This window comes from Pantherophis guttatus, chromosome 9 (assembly GCF_059756535.1).
Source record: "Pantherophis guttatus breed Tessera chromosome 9, ASM5975653v1, whole genome shotgun sequence".
NCBI classification, from domain to species: Eukaryota; Metazoa; Chordata; class Lepidosauria; order Squamata; family Colubridae; genus Pantherophis; species Pantherophis guttatus.
The window spans coordinates 30002333-30020796 of NC_142071.1; the positions used below are offsets into that span (position 1 = coordinate 30002333).

The window sequence follows — 18464 nt, forward strand, 5'->3', positions numbered from 1 at the left end:
TGTGACCACCGAGAGGCTGCGACGGTCGTGTGAAAAACAGTTCCCAAGTCCCTTTTTTTCCCAGTGTTGTTGCGACGTCAAATGGCCACTAAATGAACTTTGGTTGAGTCGAGGACCGCCCGCACAAGGAAGATCGTAGGACACAAAACTTGGGTTTTGTCGGTGTGGCTTTATTTCTGAATGTCAATACAATGTAAACTTTGTGAGCCGGGAGCTGGAACCCCAATATGGGAGACGCCCCTTGGCGAGAATTTAGTTCCCTTTTTTGTTCTTTCCTTCCTTTGTGACGCAGGAGGGATTACAACACAATCTCTGTGACAACTGTGGGAAGGAGACTTCCCTGCCCCGAAGACAACAAAAGGATTTTTTGCCAAGAAGGCAAAGCAGCCGTGGATTATGGAGCAACAGTGAGGACAATGGGCTCATCAGCGCCCTCTCCCCCACTCCGGGAATAGGGGCCGGTGACGGAGAAGGGCCCCCGAGTCACCCTGGGGGGGATGCTCTGGGGTAGAACCCCCTGACTGAGGATTTCTACGAAGAACAGGTTGACGGGCAACCCAACCGAAGAGATGGAGATTGATATTTTAAAGAGTCTTGCACGGCACCAAGTCGGGCTGACCAGGAGTGGGATCAAAAGAACGAGACTTCCAAGGTGGGAGGTTAGCTTTCTTGGAAGGACCAGCTCTTCAAATACGGCCAGGTAGATGTCATGTGGTCAGGAGGCTCCGAAGAATAGGTCTGACCCAACCTCCATCTCAAATCGGTCCCTTTCCCGAGGAGCTGCCCTAAAGCTGGCTTCCCTTACCAGATTACCCCTTTCCGAGAGGTCTGGAAGCAGATCCCAGGTTGAAGGGAGCCGACGAAGGGCTTTTGAGGGGTGTGTGTGTGTGTTTGTGTATTTATCTCTGGTATTTGTGTATTTACACATCTCTGGCGTGTTTGTGTATTTATCTCTGGGATTTATCTCTTGCTCTCACCTCCATTCAGGATAAAGTCCATTTTGGCAAGGAGTCCAATTTGCATGGGCAAATTCGGAAGGTCCAACCAGAGTGAGTGTGTGTGTGTGTGTGTGTGTGGAAAGACCCCGGGGTGTTGCTCAGGAGGAAGAGGAGGAGGAGAAGCAGCCTCAGAGAATCTGAATGCCCAGTTCCTCGGCGGTCTTCTGCAGCCTGTCCATCACGTTCTCCTCCGGCTCGGGAACAAGCCCGCTAGGCACAACTGCCCGGCTCTCGGAGGGGGCGTTAGCCATCACGTAGTAAACCGTCTCGTTCTCTCCGTGCTCGTTGGTCCTGTTGACCACCCGGATGATCGGGCTGGGAGGGGCGCTCGGATCACCATCCGGAGACTCGCCGGCACACGGTGGAGTAGAGCCGTCGGTTGGCAGGGCAGCTGGCAAGTCTGCCTCCCCCGGCTCCTCTGTTGGCGAGTCCAGGATGATGCCCTGTAAGCCGCCTTCCGACCCGGCCAGCACCACGCACTGGGCTGCGTCATCCAGAGATTCTCCCTGCTTCTCCCGGTCCTTCAGCAGCTGTTCGGTCAGTTCCACGCTTTCGTACCGCACCAGCTGAAGGCGCATGTACCCGTCCTCGTGTTCTTTGTACCTAGGTGGGGTGGCAGAGGCTGAGATTAGCGGGGGATCAAGCCAGGGTGGTGGCTAAATCGTTGGCGTCCCAGCACTATCGGTTACGAAAAGCTGGTGAACACCCCCACGCCTTCAAAGCTGCTAATACGCCACTTCTTCATCAAAGACTTGATTTGTCCAGAAATCTTAGCACAAGGGTGAGAAGGGGCTACATTTTTCTTCACCTTGCCTGGCATTTATAAAAAAAAAAAACGTGAGAGGGCTCAACCAGGGGAGAAATGCTCCCGGTTCAGACCGGATCGCCCGATCCGGTAGCGATGGAGGCGGGTGGTTCGGAGAACCGGTAGCAAAAATCCCTGCTCCCACCTCCATGCTCAGCTGAGCCGCGCAATCATCAGAGGCTTTCTTTATTATTTTTAAAAGTATTTTTTCTACAACCTCTTTGGCTGAAAAAATGCTTTTAAAAGTTAAAACAAAAAAAAGCCTCTGATGATCGCGCGGCTCAGCTGGAATCGTCAGAGGCTTTTAAAAGCATTTTTTCTGCAGCCTCTTTGGCCGAAGAGGTTATAAGAAATGCTTTTAAAAGCCTCTGACGATCCCAGCTGAGTTGCCTGATCGTCAGAGGCTTTTAAAAGCATTTTTTCTACCGAAGGCTCTGATGATCAGGCAACTCAGCTGGGATCGTCAGAGGCTTTTAAAAGCATTTTTTCTACCGAAGGCTCTGACGATCAGGCAACTCAGCTGGGATCGTCAGAGGCTTTTAAAAGCATTTTTTCTACAACCTCTTTGGCTCAAAACCTCTTTTGCTTTTAAAAGTTAAAAAAAAAAGTTGGCCACGCCCATTCAGTCACATTACCCCCCCACCCACCCCAAAGCAACACCCACAGAACTGGTAGTAACAAATTTTACATTTCACCACTAACCTCAACCATGGTGAAAGAGAAAAGAGAAATAATACCAGCAGCCTCATCTAATGCTTCTAAGAGCAGGGGTGTCAAACTCAATTTCATTGAGGGCTGTTATCAGGGCTGTGGTTGATTTTGGGGTGGGGGTGGGGCAGGCGTGGCCGACTGGGCAAGTGTGACCAACTGGGTGGGCGTGGCCAGCTTGACGCCACTCCCCAAACTGCTGGCATGTTTCCTCTTCACACTGGGTAGACCAGGTCAAAGCAACGCAACCTTACATTTTCCAGGATAGCCCTGTGGGCCAGATCTGACCACATCGTAGGCCAGATCTGGCACCCCTGTTCTAGAGGATCGGAGAAAGGGTGCCAGCTATCTTCTTACACACCCTTCTTCCAATTCCTGCAGGCTACATTTCTAGATCGCTCTTCTTCGCCGCTACTCGGAAGAGGTCACAAACTTTCACACTGGGAATGTGTCACAAATCACTCCAGCTTCCCTTTGATACAGAGACAAGCCACCAGGAGGTAATAAGAGACAATTAGCCAGCCTTAACCAAACCTCCTGGATTTAATCAACCACAAACATTTTCTTTCGTAACTCTGCTGCTGATTTGAGGACAGCACAATGTGCTTCGGGGATGCTCGGACAAACAATCTGCTTCTTCAGAAAATATCCTGACTTGTCTCGTTAACCATGTTAGGAAATGGCTATTACCTAACTGGTTGGGTTGGCAATATATATATAAACCATCAATGCATGTTTGCAGTCAAAATGTATTGTATAGCTTTAAGACTGTAATGCTGTACTGCATCATACTGTATTCTGATTGGCTAGCTCTGTAGCCAATGTACTTAAGAGGAAGCTTGAATCGTGGCTTATTGTTCTTTTTACATTATTATTGCTACCTCTGCTCCTCTCTGCATGATCACTGCTTGATCATTGCTACTTGTTGTTTTCTAGTTTTACTGATTGTTTACTGCTGTACTTGTTCCTGTTTGCAACTCTAAAAGGAACTGTTTTATTGCATATGACTACAACAACTGGTAAGAAGACTTTGTTCTTGGAATATCCCTGGATTGACATTTTAACTATCTTTATATGTGTATGACCTGGATTGTTTATTGGACTTTGCTTTGCTTTTTCCTAAAAGTAAAAAATATCACAACTCAGTGTGTCTGTACTGACAGTGCTTATTCATAATCACTCTCAGCCGTTTCTCATGTGCACACCCTTGCTACTCAAGGGTTACTTTGCGCATATTCCTCAACAAAACATTTGCAAACCAGTTGGATTTTGAGCTAAACTTCCAGCTGTCCTGAAGTTTATAGAATTAATTCTTTGGAGGAATGTGAAGAGAAGACTATGAAATCCCCTCCTCTCCTTTTCCTTTTGAGGAGAGGGGCTGAAGTGAGAAAGTGAAACTGATCTGCAGAAGGCCTTTGGGCAAAGAAGTCTTCTGCTAGCAGCTTAACAACAAGTCAGTTTCTCCCCGTCAACTGAAGTTGTGCCCTCTCAACAGTGTCACAAAACCACCAAGAGCATTTCAGCCCCGCCCTACCCTGGTGTACCTGAAACGAGGATGACCTGACGGCCACTTGAACTGGTGCTTCTTCCTGAGGTGGACCGTCAGGTTGTTCCCACGCGTGAAGCATTTGTCACAGACGTGGCACTTATACCTGGGCTCTGAATCGCCCTGAGGGAGGATGGACAAGGAGAGAAAGAAATGGTTAGACGGGCATTTTCTCTACCTACGGGTGAAACTCCGCGACTTGAAGGAATCCAGTTTTTGCTGTTCTGTTTGTAACGCAACTCTGTAGATTCTGTAAACAATAAATTGGATTCCTAAGTAGGAAAATTATAATAGGAATAATAACACGACACGTTGAGTGCTATGAAACAGCAACACTTGCCTATCCCAGATTCTTGAGAAGGTCTGAGTGAGTAGACAAGTGCCAAATCAAGTCTAAACATCTGGCTGACTGTGCAAACAGCAACAGCAGGAGGAGGAGGAGGAGGAGAAGAAGAGGAAGAGGAAGGAGAAGAGGAAGGAGAAGAAAAAGAAAAAAGAAGAGGAGGAGGAGAGGAAGAAGAGGAGGAGGAGGAAGAAGAGGAGGAGAAGAAGCAGCAGAAGCAGAAGCAGAAGCAGAAGGAGAAGGAGAAGGAGAAGGAGAAGGAGAAGGAGAAGAAGGAGAAGGAGAAGGAGAAGGAGAAGGAGAAGGAGAAGAAATTTTGAGAACTGGAGGAACTCAGAATTCCCAGAAGCACCAAAATTTTGGAAACTCCCTTGATATTTGTACGGAGGCAATTCAGACAAAACGAGCAGATGTCACTTTGCTTTTTCTTGGGAAACGAAACGGTTGCTGCTTCGGCTTCTAATCTGCTAACCCAAGCCGTGTCTGAAGAGTCCTTCTGCAAAGCTTCTGTAACCACCCTGCTTTTTTTCCCTTCAAACCAGACACCGCCCCCCCCCCCAGGGCTCTGGGACCCCCCCGTCCGCTTCCTTCTCACCTCATGAACCTTTTTGTAGTGCAGTTTGATGGAGCAGAGGGACCGGGCGCTGAAGTCGCAGGCTTCAAACTCACAGCGGTAGGCTGGCTCTTTGCTGTGGGTGTCCAAGTGCTTCCGTAGATCGATCAGATTCTTACAGCTGTGGACGGATCATGCAAAGAGAGCGTTTTAAATCCTGCCACAAACAGGACAAGTAAGATGACAGCAACCAGAAGTCATAAAATGCACACTCCCCTTTTCGTGTTCTTTGCCATAATATTCTGGCTATTACCAAAAGCAGGCCAGAGTTGTCTCTTCCTATCACAATGACATTTTACACCATGACAAATCCTCTTGGTACAATCCACTTGATACACTCAAGATCAAGGGAGGTACTAATACCACTCTATAAAGCCTTAGTAAGGCCACACCTAGAGTACTGCATCCAGTTTTGGTCACCACACTATAAAAAAGATGTGGAGACTCTAGAAAGAGTGCAGAGAAGAGCAACCAGGATGATGAGGGGACAGGAGGCTAAAACATATGAAGAACGGTTGCAGGAACTGGGCATGGCTAGTCTAGTGAAGAAAAGGGCCAGGGGAGATAGGATAGCAGTCTTCCAATATTTGAGGGGCTGCCCCAGAGAGGAGGGAGGGGGTCAAGCTATTTTCCAAAGCACCTGAAGGCCAGACAAGGAATAATGGATGGCAACTGATCAAGGAGAGATTCAACCTGGAAATAAAGAGAAATTTTCTGACAGTGAAAACAATCAACCCATGGAACAGAAGTTGCCTTCAGAAGTTGTGGGAGCTTCATCACTGGAGGCTTTCAAGAAGAGACTGGACTGCCATCTCTCAGAAATGGTGTAAGGTCTCCTGCTTGGGCAGGGGGTTGGACTAGATGACCTCCAAGGTCCCTTCCAACTCTGATAATCTGTAAGTAGCTCTACAAACCCTCTGAGTGGGACAACTGCCCAACAGCTAACCTCACCATAATCTTACCTCTTCTGCTGAATCCTATAGGAAGTCCGCTCAGAGTTATGACAGCTACACTGGCTGGAGGATATTGGGAGATGAACTTCCCAATTCTCAAAGTTGCCAAGGTTGAAAAACACTGGCGCCTCGTTTCATATATATTGAGTTCATCACTGTAATATATGTCAAAGCCTGAGCAAGGTTTCAATTAAAAAAAAAAAAGGCCACAACGGGTCTAACAAAAATAGTTCTAGAAACGGTAGCTATTTAACCCAAACGTCCTTTGAACTAAACTGGTGGTTTGCCTAATAATTCCACATTTCATTGGTCAGCAGAAGAGAGGGTTTTATAAAACAATGGCGATTTTGTAATTGGGAGCTAGGCACCAGCTACAATTAAGTCACTGTAATTTGTAAACTCTTAAGGCAGCTGCTAAACCACCTATTTTAGTGGCAAAGAATCAGCAGAAGGATTTGGCTATGGCGGGGGTCAGCAACCTGGGGCTCCGGAGCCGCATGTGGCTCTTTGGGCCCTCTGCTGTGGCTCCCTGTCGGGTGATCCCACCACTGGCTGGCCCCACCCCTCGCCCTCCCCTCCCAGTCACTCCTCACTTGGCCTGAGAAGGTAAGGGCGATGATGGGGAATGGAGAAGCGGCCAGGGCAGAGACAGAGAGAGACATAGAGAGATACAGAGAGGGGGAGAGAGAGAGAAAGACACAGAGAGAGAGAGAGAGAGAGAGAGAGAGAGAGAGAGAGAGGGAGGGAGGGAGGGAGGGAGAGAGAGAGAGAGAGAGAGAATGAGAAAGAGAGAGAGAGAGAGAGACGGTGGGGAGAGAGAGAGATGTCAAAAGTGTTTTGTGTTTCCCGGTGTTTTTTTAACAACCAGTTCTCTGCCCTAATGACCGGCTGGGTAGGCGTGGCTGGGGGGGGGTGTCATGTGACTGGTGGAAGTGGGTGACGTTGAGTTGGCCACGCCCACTCAGGTTTTGTGGCTCCCGGTGTTTTCTTTTCTGTGGGAAACGGCTCCAAATGGCTCTTTTGAGTGTTTAAGGTTGCAGACCCCCTGGGCTGGGGGGAACGCTCTCCTTCCCGAGACCCGGCCCAGCGCCATCTCCCACCTGGCCTCTGGGCTTACCTGTGGTCACAATAGTTGCACTTGTAAGGGCGCTCCTCGCTGTGCCTGAAGCGGATGTGGTTGCGTAGTGAGGAGGGTAGAGGACAGGTCATGTCACAGAGGGGGCACTTGTAGTGGTTGACTGCTCAGGAAAACAGAAACACACATGTAAAAAAAAGGTCATTCCCGAAGGGAAAGTTCACCAAGAGGAGAGAAAAGGAGAGGGGGTGGGGGGGTGGGGGGAAGCTTCCTCGTGGCATCTTACCGTGATTTCTCATATGATCCCTCAACAATCTCTCTGTGGCAAACCTTTTGGAGCAGTGAGAACATTGGAATCGCTGTTCTGTGAAGCAGAGGCAGAAACTAAAGGACACAGCTCATTTGGAGAGAATCTTTATCAGCAACTGCTTAGCACAATTTCTTCTTAGGTTCATTTAGTTCTAACTAGGAAACAGCATTCTAGACCAGGGGTCTGCAACCTTAAATACTCAAAGAGCCATTTGGACCCGTTTTCCCACAGAAAAGAAAACACCGGGAGTCACAAAACCTGGGTGGGCGTGGCCAACTCGATGTCACTCACTTCCACCAGTCACATGACACCCCCTAGCCACGCCTACCCAGCCAGTTATCAGGGCAGAGAACCAGTTGTTAAAAAACACCAGGAACCACAAAATCCTTTTGACATATCTCTCTCTCCCCTCCCACCCTCTCTCCCACTCTCTCTGTATCTCTCTATGTCTCTCTCTCTCTCTCTCTGTATCTCTCTATGTCTCTCTCTCTCTCTCTCTGTATCTCTCTATGTCTCTCTCTCTCTCTCTCTCTGTATCTCTCTATGTCTCTCTCTCTCTCTCTCTCTCTGTATCTCTCTATGTCTCTCTCTCTCTCTCTCTCTCTCTCTGTATCTCTCTATGTCTCTCTCTCTCTCTCTCTCTCTGTATCTCTCTATGTCTCTCTCTCTCTCTCTCTGTATCTCTCTATGTCTCTCTCTCTCTCCCCCCCCCCCTCTCTGTATCTCTCTGTCTCTGCCCTGGCTGCTTCTCCATCCCCCGCCGTCACCCTTACTTTCTCAGGCCAGGTGAGGAGTGACTGGGAGGGGAGAGCCAGCCAGTGGTGGGATCACCTGACAGGGAGCCACAGCAGAGGGCCCAAAGAACCACATGCAGCTCCGGAGCTGCAGGTTGCTGACCCCTGTCCTAGACCAACCCAAGTCCAAAAATGCTAGAGGGTTCCTGGAAGCCGGGCATTCAGACAAATTAACCATCAACGGGCACACTGAGATAAACAGCATCTACATACCATTTAAGAGACAATTAAAAAAAATCTAAAAAGGAAACAAAACAGACCTAAACACCTCCTCGCCAGCAATTAACACCCAAATGAGCAGAGATTAATATCAAGATTAATACCACGCCAACAATCAAGCAGGAAACAACAGGCAAATCAAGGAATTTCCAAGGAGAAAACAACACTCCCGCCCACACCAACTGGGCAAGCCACTTGTAAATAAGCAGAGAGCAAAACCTCCTCCCTTTTAGCATCGATGATGCAACCTAGTAATGAAACGTCTGCAAGAAAACAGCCAAGCTCTGCGAGCACCAAGGAGCCCCACAATTTCCTCTCTTCCAGATGTCCACTTCCTTCCTAGGGTGTGTAAGTCAAATCTTAACCAGACCCAAACTCATGTTGGTTGAACACTTGTACGGTTCCGGGCTAAACGCGATGCTGGAGGTCAGGTACTCACGTTCTAAAGCTGTTTGTCGGCGGATGTGATCGAAGAACTTGGTGTTGTTGGAGAACATGCCACCACAAGTGGGACATGCTACAACCTTCTCCTGGGTGTGGCTGCGCAGATGTTCCCGCAACTTACATCGGCCTTTGAAGGTGCAGTCACACTCTGGAACAAAGGAAGACAATTCTTGAGTGTTCCAGGCTGGTGCAAGCCAAAAACTTGTCTGGCATGGTTTGGCTTATTGCTTTGAGCTTGGCACGGAAGAGTCCCTTAGAAACTGTGGGATTCTACGTTAGCTTTTTTTTTTTTTTAATGGGTTTTCAGGAACTGCTTCGTTTTTTTTATCTGCATGAAAAGGAGGAGGAGGATTCTCCCCTCATAAATTGCCTAGCAGTCACAAGATGAAATGTTTGTGTATCTTTTATTTATTTGCACTGAGGTAAGTAACATTTTACTGGGGAAAACAAACAGACGATAAAATGTGTGAATCATGGAAGTAGTATTTATAGATCGTATTTTTTAAAAATGCACACCCAGTACTTTTTTAATGCAATGTTGTATATGTATACAGGCAGTCCTCAATTTATGGCCGCTATTGGGAACAGAATTTCCATGGCTAAGGAAGGTTGATCATGTTACTGTGAGGATGGTGCAGTGGCCGTAAGTATGAGGCCCAGTTGTAAATAATTTTTCAATGCTGTTGTAACTTCAAATGGACATTAAATAATTGTGTTTACTTGATCACTTGGGTTATTATTCTATAGTATCCTATATAAACAATGGCTACCAACCTGCTTTCCATTGAGGACTTGTATACTGCACGAGTCAAAAAGAGGGCTGTGAAAATATCTACGGACCCCTCGCATCCTGGACATAAACTGTTTCAACTCCTACCCTCAAAACGACGCTATAGAGCACTGCACACCAGAACAACTAGACACAAGGACAGTTTTTTCCCCGAACGCCATCACTCTGCTAAACAAATAATTCCCTTAACACTGTCAAACTATTCACTAAGCCTGCATTACTATTAATCTTCTCATTGTTCCTATCACCCATCTCCTCCCACTTATGACTGCATGACTGTAACTTTGTTGCTTGTATCTTTACGATTTATATTGATATTGTTTCCTGATTGCTTATTTGTACCCTATGACTATCATTAAGTGTTGTACCTTATGATTCTTGATGAACGTATCTTTTCTTTTATGTACTCATAGAGCGTATGCACCAAGACAAATTCCTTGTGTGTCCAATCACACTTGGCCAACGAAGAATTCTATTCTATTCTATTCTATTCTATTCTATTCTATTCTATTCTATTCTATTCTATTCTATTCTATTCTATTCTATTCTATTCTCTATTCCATTCCATTCTACTTATTATTCTATTCTATTCTATTTCTATTTCTATTTCTATTCTATTTTTCATTCCAATATCTATTCTATTCTATTCTATTCTATTCTATTCTATTCTATTCTATTCTATTCTATTCTATTCTATTCTATTCTATTCTATTCCATTCCATTCCATTCCATTCCACTCCACTCCATTCCAATCCAATATTTTTCTTGTTTGATTTTGCCTCAAAACAACAGGAAAAGTTTGAGCAGTTAAAAATAATAATAAAAGAACTCAACCAGCAAAGGTTCTATAATGCACGATCAATTCTTACCTTTCCACCCACAGAAGACCATTTGGATCTCTTTTCCAATTGCCTTGTACTCTGCGCAGAAACTGTGGTCTTCCACGTGCCTGTAGAACCATTCAGGGTTATCAAAGGCTCGCTGGTGGGGAGACAAAGTAAAGGAAGGATATATTCTGAGCACGCACCCAGTTTATCAGCCAATAAATAGACCCATTAAAGCAGGGGTCTCCAACCTTGAGTCATGAGCCATGGTGGCGCAGTGGTTGGAGTGCAGTACTGCAGGCTACTTCTGCTGCCCGCCGGCTGCCTGCAATTTAGCAGTTCAAATCTCACCAGGCTCAAGCGTCAGACCTTCTTTCAGGCCTGCCACAAATTCTACTGTGGGAAAATGGAGGGGGGGGGATTGTATGGAGTGAAGATGATAGGTAGTCAAAATAACATTCTTTCCAGAAAGTCAAGGCCACTTTGCCCTGCAGATGTGCTGAGAAGAATGAGGAGGTATCTTCTGTTCTGGAGGGTACCTGATTGGTTTGTGTGATGGGCATGTGAGCGATGGGCAAGGACTTGAACTTTCTTTTGGGTGAGGAAAACCCGGAAGGTGTCAGATTTGGGTTTTCCCAGATGTGCCAATATGACATCTCTAACAACAATTAGCTTTGAGGAAACTCAAGCCTTGGAGTTTGATTTCTTTGGGAGTGTTACTTGGAAGCCTGACATCAAGGTTGACTCAACCTTCCATCCTTCCAAGGTGGGTAAAATGAGGACCCAAAATTGTTGGGAGCAAGATGCTGACTCTGTAAACCACTTATTGAGGGCTGTAAAGCAGTATATAAGTCTAAGTGCTATTGCTATTGCCAACTTTACGTTTTAAAGTTGCATTAAAAGATGTTATTCCTTTAAATCAATATTACATTTTCTAAAAGCTTAATAAATCCCATCCAGGAGCTCTGCATACACATGGAAGTTTATAGACACCTCACTCCACCCTGGGGGAGACTTAATCTTTACAAGCTGGCTAACAATAATCTGTGTCCTCCTTAACATGGCTCCATTCACTAAATTTCTTGTGAGATCATCTCAAGGCATTCCGCATTTTCCTGTTGGCACACAATTTTATACTTCCCTGGAGGTTTCAACCAGAGACCTGCAATGGGGGAAAAAGGGGGCAGCTATAGTTTCAGAAAAAGGAGACACAGTGGCTCAGTGGCTAAGACGCTGAGCTTGTCGATCGAAAGGTCGGCAGTTCAGCGGTTCGAATCCCTAGTGCCGCATGATGGGGTGAGCTCCCATGACTTGTCCCAGCTTCTGACAACCTAGCTGTTTGAAAGCATGTTAAAAAATGCAAGTAGAAAAATAGGGACCACCTTTGGTGGGAAGGGAACAGAGTTCCGTGCGCCTTTGGCGTTGAGTCATGCTGGCCACATGACCACGGAGACATCTTCGGACAGCGCTGGCTCTTCGGCTTTGAAACGGAGATGAGCACCACCCCCTAGAGTCGGGAATGACTAGCACATACATGCGAGGGGAACCTTTATCTTTACCCTTATAGTTTCAGAGGTCAATTTCCAAAATGAATACAGGTAGGCCACAACTTACAACAGTTCGTTTAGTGACCGTTCAAAGTTACAATGGCACGGAGAAAAGCGATTTATGAAAGTTTTTCACGCTTATGACAGTTGCAGCATCCTCGAGGTCACATGACCAAAATTCAAATACTTGGCAACTAAGTCACTAGCGAAGTCCATGGAAAGGCAGATTCACTTAACAACCTTGTTTCTAACTTAACAACTGCAATGGGTCACTTACGGTCGCAAAATGGGGCAAAACTCGTTTAACTGTCTCGCTTAGCAACATAAATTTTGGGCTCAATTGTGGTCCTAAGTTGAGGACCATCTATATAAAGGGAACCTAGGTTTAGGAATATCATACTTATACGCTATGGACTTTCCAGAGATTAGTCCTAGAGATACAATTATGTTTATTAAATAGCAAAAAAAAATATTCCAAGCATTTTCCACGGGCACACCATTTTTGTACATGTTTCAGAACGATGCTTCTGTAAATTCAAATTTAAACTGGGAGTGGAGTGTTCTGAAAACATTCCTGAATTGTTTTCAGGATAATTGAGAGGGAGAAGTGAACATGTTTGCATAATCTCTTCAATAATTTATACAATTCGTTTTGGTCTGATAAAGCAATGTACTTAGGTCCATCCCGCAGTCATCGCAGCGCGCCAAGAATCTGTCTGAACCTCAGAAGCTGGTTGTGTATCCTTGCACTGTGCAGTGGACACACTCAACACAATAAGTCTAGCAGAACTGCCATTTTGAGCTTCGGCTTCATTCTCGCTTTGCTAGATGCCAGCCTGCCATAAACTAAGGGAGGGAAGGAATTGCTGGGATCCCAGGGAAAAGGGGAAAACCAAAACTACTCATTGTGTCATTCTGAGACATCAGCTCGTGGTGCCAAGGCCAGAGGCCTGGGAGGAGAAATACCACAGCTAATTATCTAGCCTACAGTTCCCAAAACAAATCCTTGAAATGCAATTAGACAGATAACAAGGGGGAGGAATGGCGAAAGGGAAGGTTAACTAGGAAACCTTCTCATGCAAACATTAGTTCTGGCTTCGCTGTACTGTAACCACATGGTCTTTAGTAAAAGTATGCCTTTCACACAAATGGAGTCCAGAGTCTTTCTTTCCTAAGGATCCAAGCCAGGGCAGGTGTGATAACCTCACTGGGAAAAACCGCCCATCTTCCCATCCCATCTCTCACCTCACAGTATTCCCAAAGACAGAGGAAGTTCTCTTGGATCTCAGGGATAATGTTCCGGCTCTGGAAGTCCAGCTGGCAGGGAGTCAAGTCAGACTGGCTCTGTAAGACGTGGAGGCCCCACTGCTTCAGCTTGGTGTGGTAACAGTGGAAGTAAACATGGCGGACGAGCTCCGCAGAACTCTCGGGGGAACAAAAGCCACATTCCTGCCAGAGGCAAGCGTATTCTTCTGGGGAGGGAAAAACAGAAAGTTCATAGAGACAAGCACGAAGCTTATCTGCAAGAGACTTACATTACGAATTTCTACTTAGTAATGGGTCTTGGTCACCCTCCCATTTCTGGATGAGATTTTATAAAACAGAAGCTCTTCTGATTTAACACTAGAGCTTTTAATTAAAAAAAGAAGGCAGGGAAAGTAACTTTCTCAGACTTTTCTCAACTAACCACCTCTTTCTTTAGCTGATTCATGCTCTCACTAACTTTTCAAACCCAGTTTAGCTTAAGCCTGCCTTCTCCACGCGTCCCTTGCCTACAGCAATTCACACCCTTCCCCTGCTTCAATTTTACACTGACGTAAGTTAACTAGGGCAGTGAAGGAGCTGCAACTTCTCCCTTGCAATTCCAGTGGGAGCTTTGGGCAAACTCCGGTGGCTTACAGGACTCTCTGCAATAAGAAAGACCAATAGGCTGGCTGCCTGGCACTGAACCAGAAAGGTAATTTAGAGGAGATGGGGTTTTCTAATGAAACCAATCCATTCTTTTAACGAGGAGGAGGAAGGGAATACAGAGAAGCAGTGTGCCAATTTTCAGAGAGGAACGCCACGCAGCTCATATTAAAAGCAAATAAGAGCCACAGCGATGTCCAAGGAGGTCAAAAAAGTCAGAGCGATAGCCCCAGCCAGGCGATCAAAGCCCCAACCCTTTTTATCTGCATCACAGCTTGACATCCTGCAACCCCTCCTAGAGGACTCTGCTGCACTGAGAATCAAACCTGCAGAAAAAACAATGGCTACCAACCTGCCTTCCATTGAGGACCTCTATACTGCACAAGTAAAAAAAGAGGGCTGTGAAAATATCTAGACACCCCTCACATCCTGAACATAAACTGTTTCAACTCCTACCCTCAAAACGACGCTATAGAGCACTGCACACCAGAACAACTAGACACAAGGACAGTTTTTTTCCCAAACGCCATCACTCTGCTAAACAAATAATTCTCTCAACACTGTCAAACTATTACCTAAGTCTGCACTACTATTAATCTTCTCGTTGTTCCTATCACTCATCTCCTCCCACTTTGGACTGTATGACTGTAACTTTGTTGCTTTATCCTTATGATTTATATTGACAGTTTCCTAGTATGATTCAATTACTTTATTGTACCATATGACTATCACTGGGTGTTGTGCCTTGTGATTCTTGACAAGTGTATCTTGTCTTTTTATGTACACTGAGAGCATGTGCACCAAAGACAAATTCCTTGTGTGTCCAGTCACACTCGGCCAATAAAGAATTCTAATTCTATTCTATTCTAACCTGCCCTGCGTGGCCCTTACCAAGAGAATCCATTTCATTGTCCTCCTCCTTGCTCTGGAGATGCTGCTGCAGGTGCTGCGAGACGTGTTCGCAAAAGTCTTCCATCTTCGAGGCCACAAAGCTGCAGATTTCCCATTCACACTGCAGGACCAAAGTCTCTTTCTCCCCCATCTTCCCAGGAGGCATGGTCACAATCCTGCAGGGCAATCAGAGAAGGGGGGGGTGTGTCTCTCTCACATCCCGAAGGAGGTCTTCCGTTGCCTTCCCTCCAGCCTCGGAAAGGAGTTGATGGGAAGAGCTGGAATTCTGCCCAACGCACCTCCCGACTCCAATTATCCTGTGGATTTTACGGTCTTTAGAAAAGCATCCTCATCCAATTCTGCAATCTCAAGGATTTGCTGTGCGAAAGAGCTTCAGAGCAAGCCGCCTGCAATGAATTTCCAGCGAAGTCACAACGAACTTCCTTCGGTCCAAAGGGCAGGGCAGGCAGTAAAGAAAAAAAAAGTATATATAAATGCATATACATACATTGTAATATATTGCATCTTATGCTATACGGTGCTACATATATATTACCTCTTAAACATTCTATAGACCCGCCGTGTATAGTATAGACAATAGTTACACACACAATGGTATGGGTGGATGGATAGAAAGAGAAGATAGATAGATAAATAGATAGATAGATAGATAGATAGATAGATAGATAGATAGATAGATAGATAGATAGATAGATAGGTAGGTAGATGATAGAGCTAGATAGATAAATATGAGAGATGGATGGATGGATGGATAGATAGATAGATAGATAGATAGATAGATAGATAGATAGATAGATAGATAGAGATGATAGAGCTAGATAGATAAATATGAGAGATGGATGGATAGATAGATAGATAGATAGATAGATAGATAGATAGATAGATAGAGATGATAGAGCTAGATAGATAGATGCATAGAGATAGATAGAGAGATAAATGAGAGATGAGATATAGATTGATATAGATGATAGATATAGATGATAGATAGATGAAAGAGATAGATATAGATTGATATAGATTATAGATAGATGATAGATGGATGATAAATGAGATAGATAGATAGATAGATAGATAGATAGATAGATGTAGAGACAGACAGACAGAAAGACAGACATACAGACACATACATACATACTTACAGAGGGAGATAAAAGAAGGGAGAATATGTAAATTTATTTTACCATTTTACCATTTTTGTGGTTTTTGTAGGCTGCCCAACGTTTTCTGGAGCAGGCAGCCATACCAAATCAAATACAAATCAAATTATAAAGTACCATATTACTATAAACACGCAAATATACATGCTATATAGCATAACATAATGGACTATATTTTACATATACAAAGTTGTCAATAGTATATAAAACAATATAGAATGATGATCTCCCTTCGCGTTTCTACCCATTGCTGGTGTCATTTTTTTTGTGCCCCTCCTGAAAAAAACAAAGCGCCTTCCCCGACCCGGGGTCGTCCAGAATTTAGCTGGACTTGGGTTCCCCTAATCCCCACCAGCTCGGCCAAGGCCGGGGCTCCGCGCAGCTTGAAAGCCCCCCCCCGGCCATCGTCTGAGTCGCTCCCTCCCCGGCGCCTCGCCCTTTCGTGCGGCGTCCACACACCCACCAGGCTGGACCGAAGAAGGGTCCCCGGCTCGAGACTTCCTTAGCCGAAAAAACGGGGTCTGAAAGAACAAAAACGACCTCCGGTTCGGGGAGCCAAGGCTCGGGGGCACCCACTAGGCCGCGTTTCCATAGTTACCGAGTGTTTCCCGGCCGGCCGGCCGATGTCCGATGCAACGATCCTTCCCCCCCAACAACCACCACCTGCGCGCCAGCCAATGAAGGCGCCGGGGGCGTCCGAAGCAGCCAATGGCTTGGCCGGGGGAGGGCGGGACTTAGCCTGCCTGTCAAAACATAAAGAGAGCATCGCGGTGTTAGGTCCGACAGAGAACCGAAGGTTCTTGAGGAATGGTTCCGGGTTGAATGGGAAACCTGAGCATCCATTTAGTTTGGAGACCCAGAAACCAAAGATTAAGAGATAATAAAAAGATGGAGAAAAGTGTATTGTCGTCCAGAATTGTTGTAGACTTTGGTGCAAGGCTCTTCCCACTTCTTCCCTTGCCCCATACCGTTCCTACAAAGGGTGGAATCAAGCCAATGCAGAAATGATAAATAAAACAATCCTTTTATTAGGCATATTAGAAGATCACCCTTCCAAACATCCCTGGAGAATGTTCAAGCAATTCTGGATCAGGACCATGGTTTTTAGTACTTGGATAGAAGACAATGAAAGTTGCATTGGCTACAGTAGAAAGGGTTTTTTTATTATTATAATTTTTACTATTCAAATTATATGCTGCTGCCCATTTTGCCTAGGCTTGACCTCACTTGTACCAAACTGATTGCATATTGTGGGGCACTGGTTGAGCCAGGGGATTTCAGATCCTACTGAAATCAAATGTTGCATTGTGTTGCATTGAAAAATTGAGCAAGATGTAATAAAATTGTGGCCTTTTGCAAATGCAGGTTGCATACCTAGCTATTCTGGATTGTTCTGTCAGAAAAAGTGAATAAATGACACTCAGATTTGTATGAATAACCCAATCTTTGTATCATCTCATAAAACACCCCAACTCCTGCCAACTCCATTTCTCCATTAGAGCATGGAAATAACAATAGCACTTAGACTTATATACGGCTTCACAGAAGCCCTCTCTAAGCTGTATTACAGAGTCAGCCTCTTGCCCCCAACAATCTGGGTCCTCATTTTACCGAGCTCAGAAGGATGGAAGGCTGAGTCAACCTTGAGCCAGTCAGAATTGAACTGGCAGTAAACAGTGAGTTAGCTTGCAACACTGCGTTCTAATCACTGCACCACCATGGCTGATATCAATTAGTCTACTCTAAAGACGGACCAAAGTGAGATCCAGCCAATATTTTTCATAACGATTGATAGTGTTATGAAATATCCAAACAAAATAAAACCTTTTCCAAAATCTTTAAAGATTTTGTATTTGATTTCCAAAATGATGCTAAAATGGAAAGGTGCATCCAGAATCAGCTCTGAGTGCAGATAAAATTTCATTTTAAGTTTGTCTTTACTGTAATCTATCTGTATCTTTAATTCCTTCCAGGAGGAATTTCAATTTTTTAAAAAAAAAAGTTTGTAAAGTATGTGTCTTATGTTAATGTCTTTAAGTGTATTTGTTTGAAAATATTACTTTGCATCACAATTAGGGTTGCTATAAATTCTCTTGCTATAAATATATGGTTGAGGGATTTTTTTTTTCCTTTTGTTATTTACAGTTTACTAAGAGTTGTTATGATTATAAAATAGATTGAAATAAAGTTAAGGAACAGCTTTCTAACTAAAGATAATGGGAAATGGAGAAAAAACTTTCTTTGGGTAGTATCCACAGGAGTTTGGATTACATTGTAAGCTATCCAGACCAAGATGTAAAAAAGATGATGAGACTCTAGAAAGAGTGCAGAGAAGAGCAACCAAGAGGATTAGGGGACTGGAGGCTAAAACATATGAAGAACGCTTACAGGAACTGGGTATGTCTAGTTTAATGAAAAGAAGGACTAGGGGAGACATGATAGCAGTGTTCCAATATCTCAGGGGTTGCCACAAAGAAGAGGGAGTCAAGCTATTCTCCAAAGCACCTGAGGGCAGGAC

The 18464-nt window shown here is 45.0% G+C and overlaps 1 protein-coding gene across 7 annotated transcripts; it reads right to left on the reverse strand.

Annotated features, from left to right (window-relative positions):
- Positions 1-149: 149 nt before the first annotated feature.
- On the reverse strand, positions 150-16628 carry HINFP (histone H4 transcription factor). 7 transcript variants are annotated; one of them, XM_087875966.1, is made up of 11 exons: positions 16545-16628; positions 15068-15211; positions 14769-14944; positions 13215-13441; positions 10468-10579; positions 8804-8956; positions 7328-7405; positions 7084-7204; positions 4996-5134; positions 4056-4180; positions 150-1601 (listed from the first exon to the last, which is right to left on the reverse strand). In XM_087875966.1, the coding sequence occupies exons 3-11, from the start codon at positions 14932-14934 to the stop codon at positions 1127-1129; spliced, it is 1596 nt and encodes a 531-aa protein (XP_087732092.1). In that variant the 5' UTR covers positions 14935-14944; positions 15068-15211; positions 16545-16628; the 3' UTR covers positions 150-1126. The 7 variants fall into 7 exon arrangements, with proteins under 7 accessions (XP_087732092.1, XP_034281173.2, XP_087732093.1 ...); XM_034425282.2 differs by having other exon boundaries at positions 16410-16580; XM_087875967.1 differs by having other exon boundaries at positions 15068-15207; positions 16410-16575.
- Positions 16629-18464: the final 1836 nt, after the last annotated feature.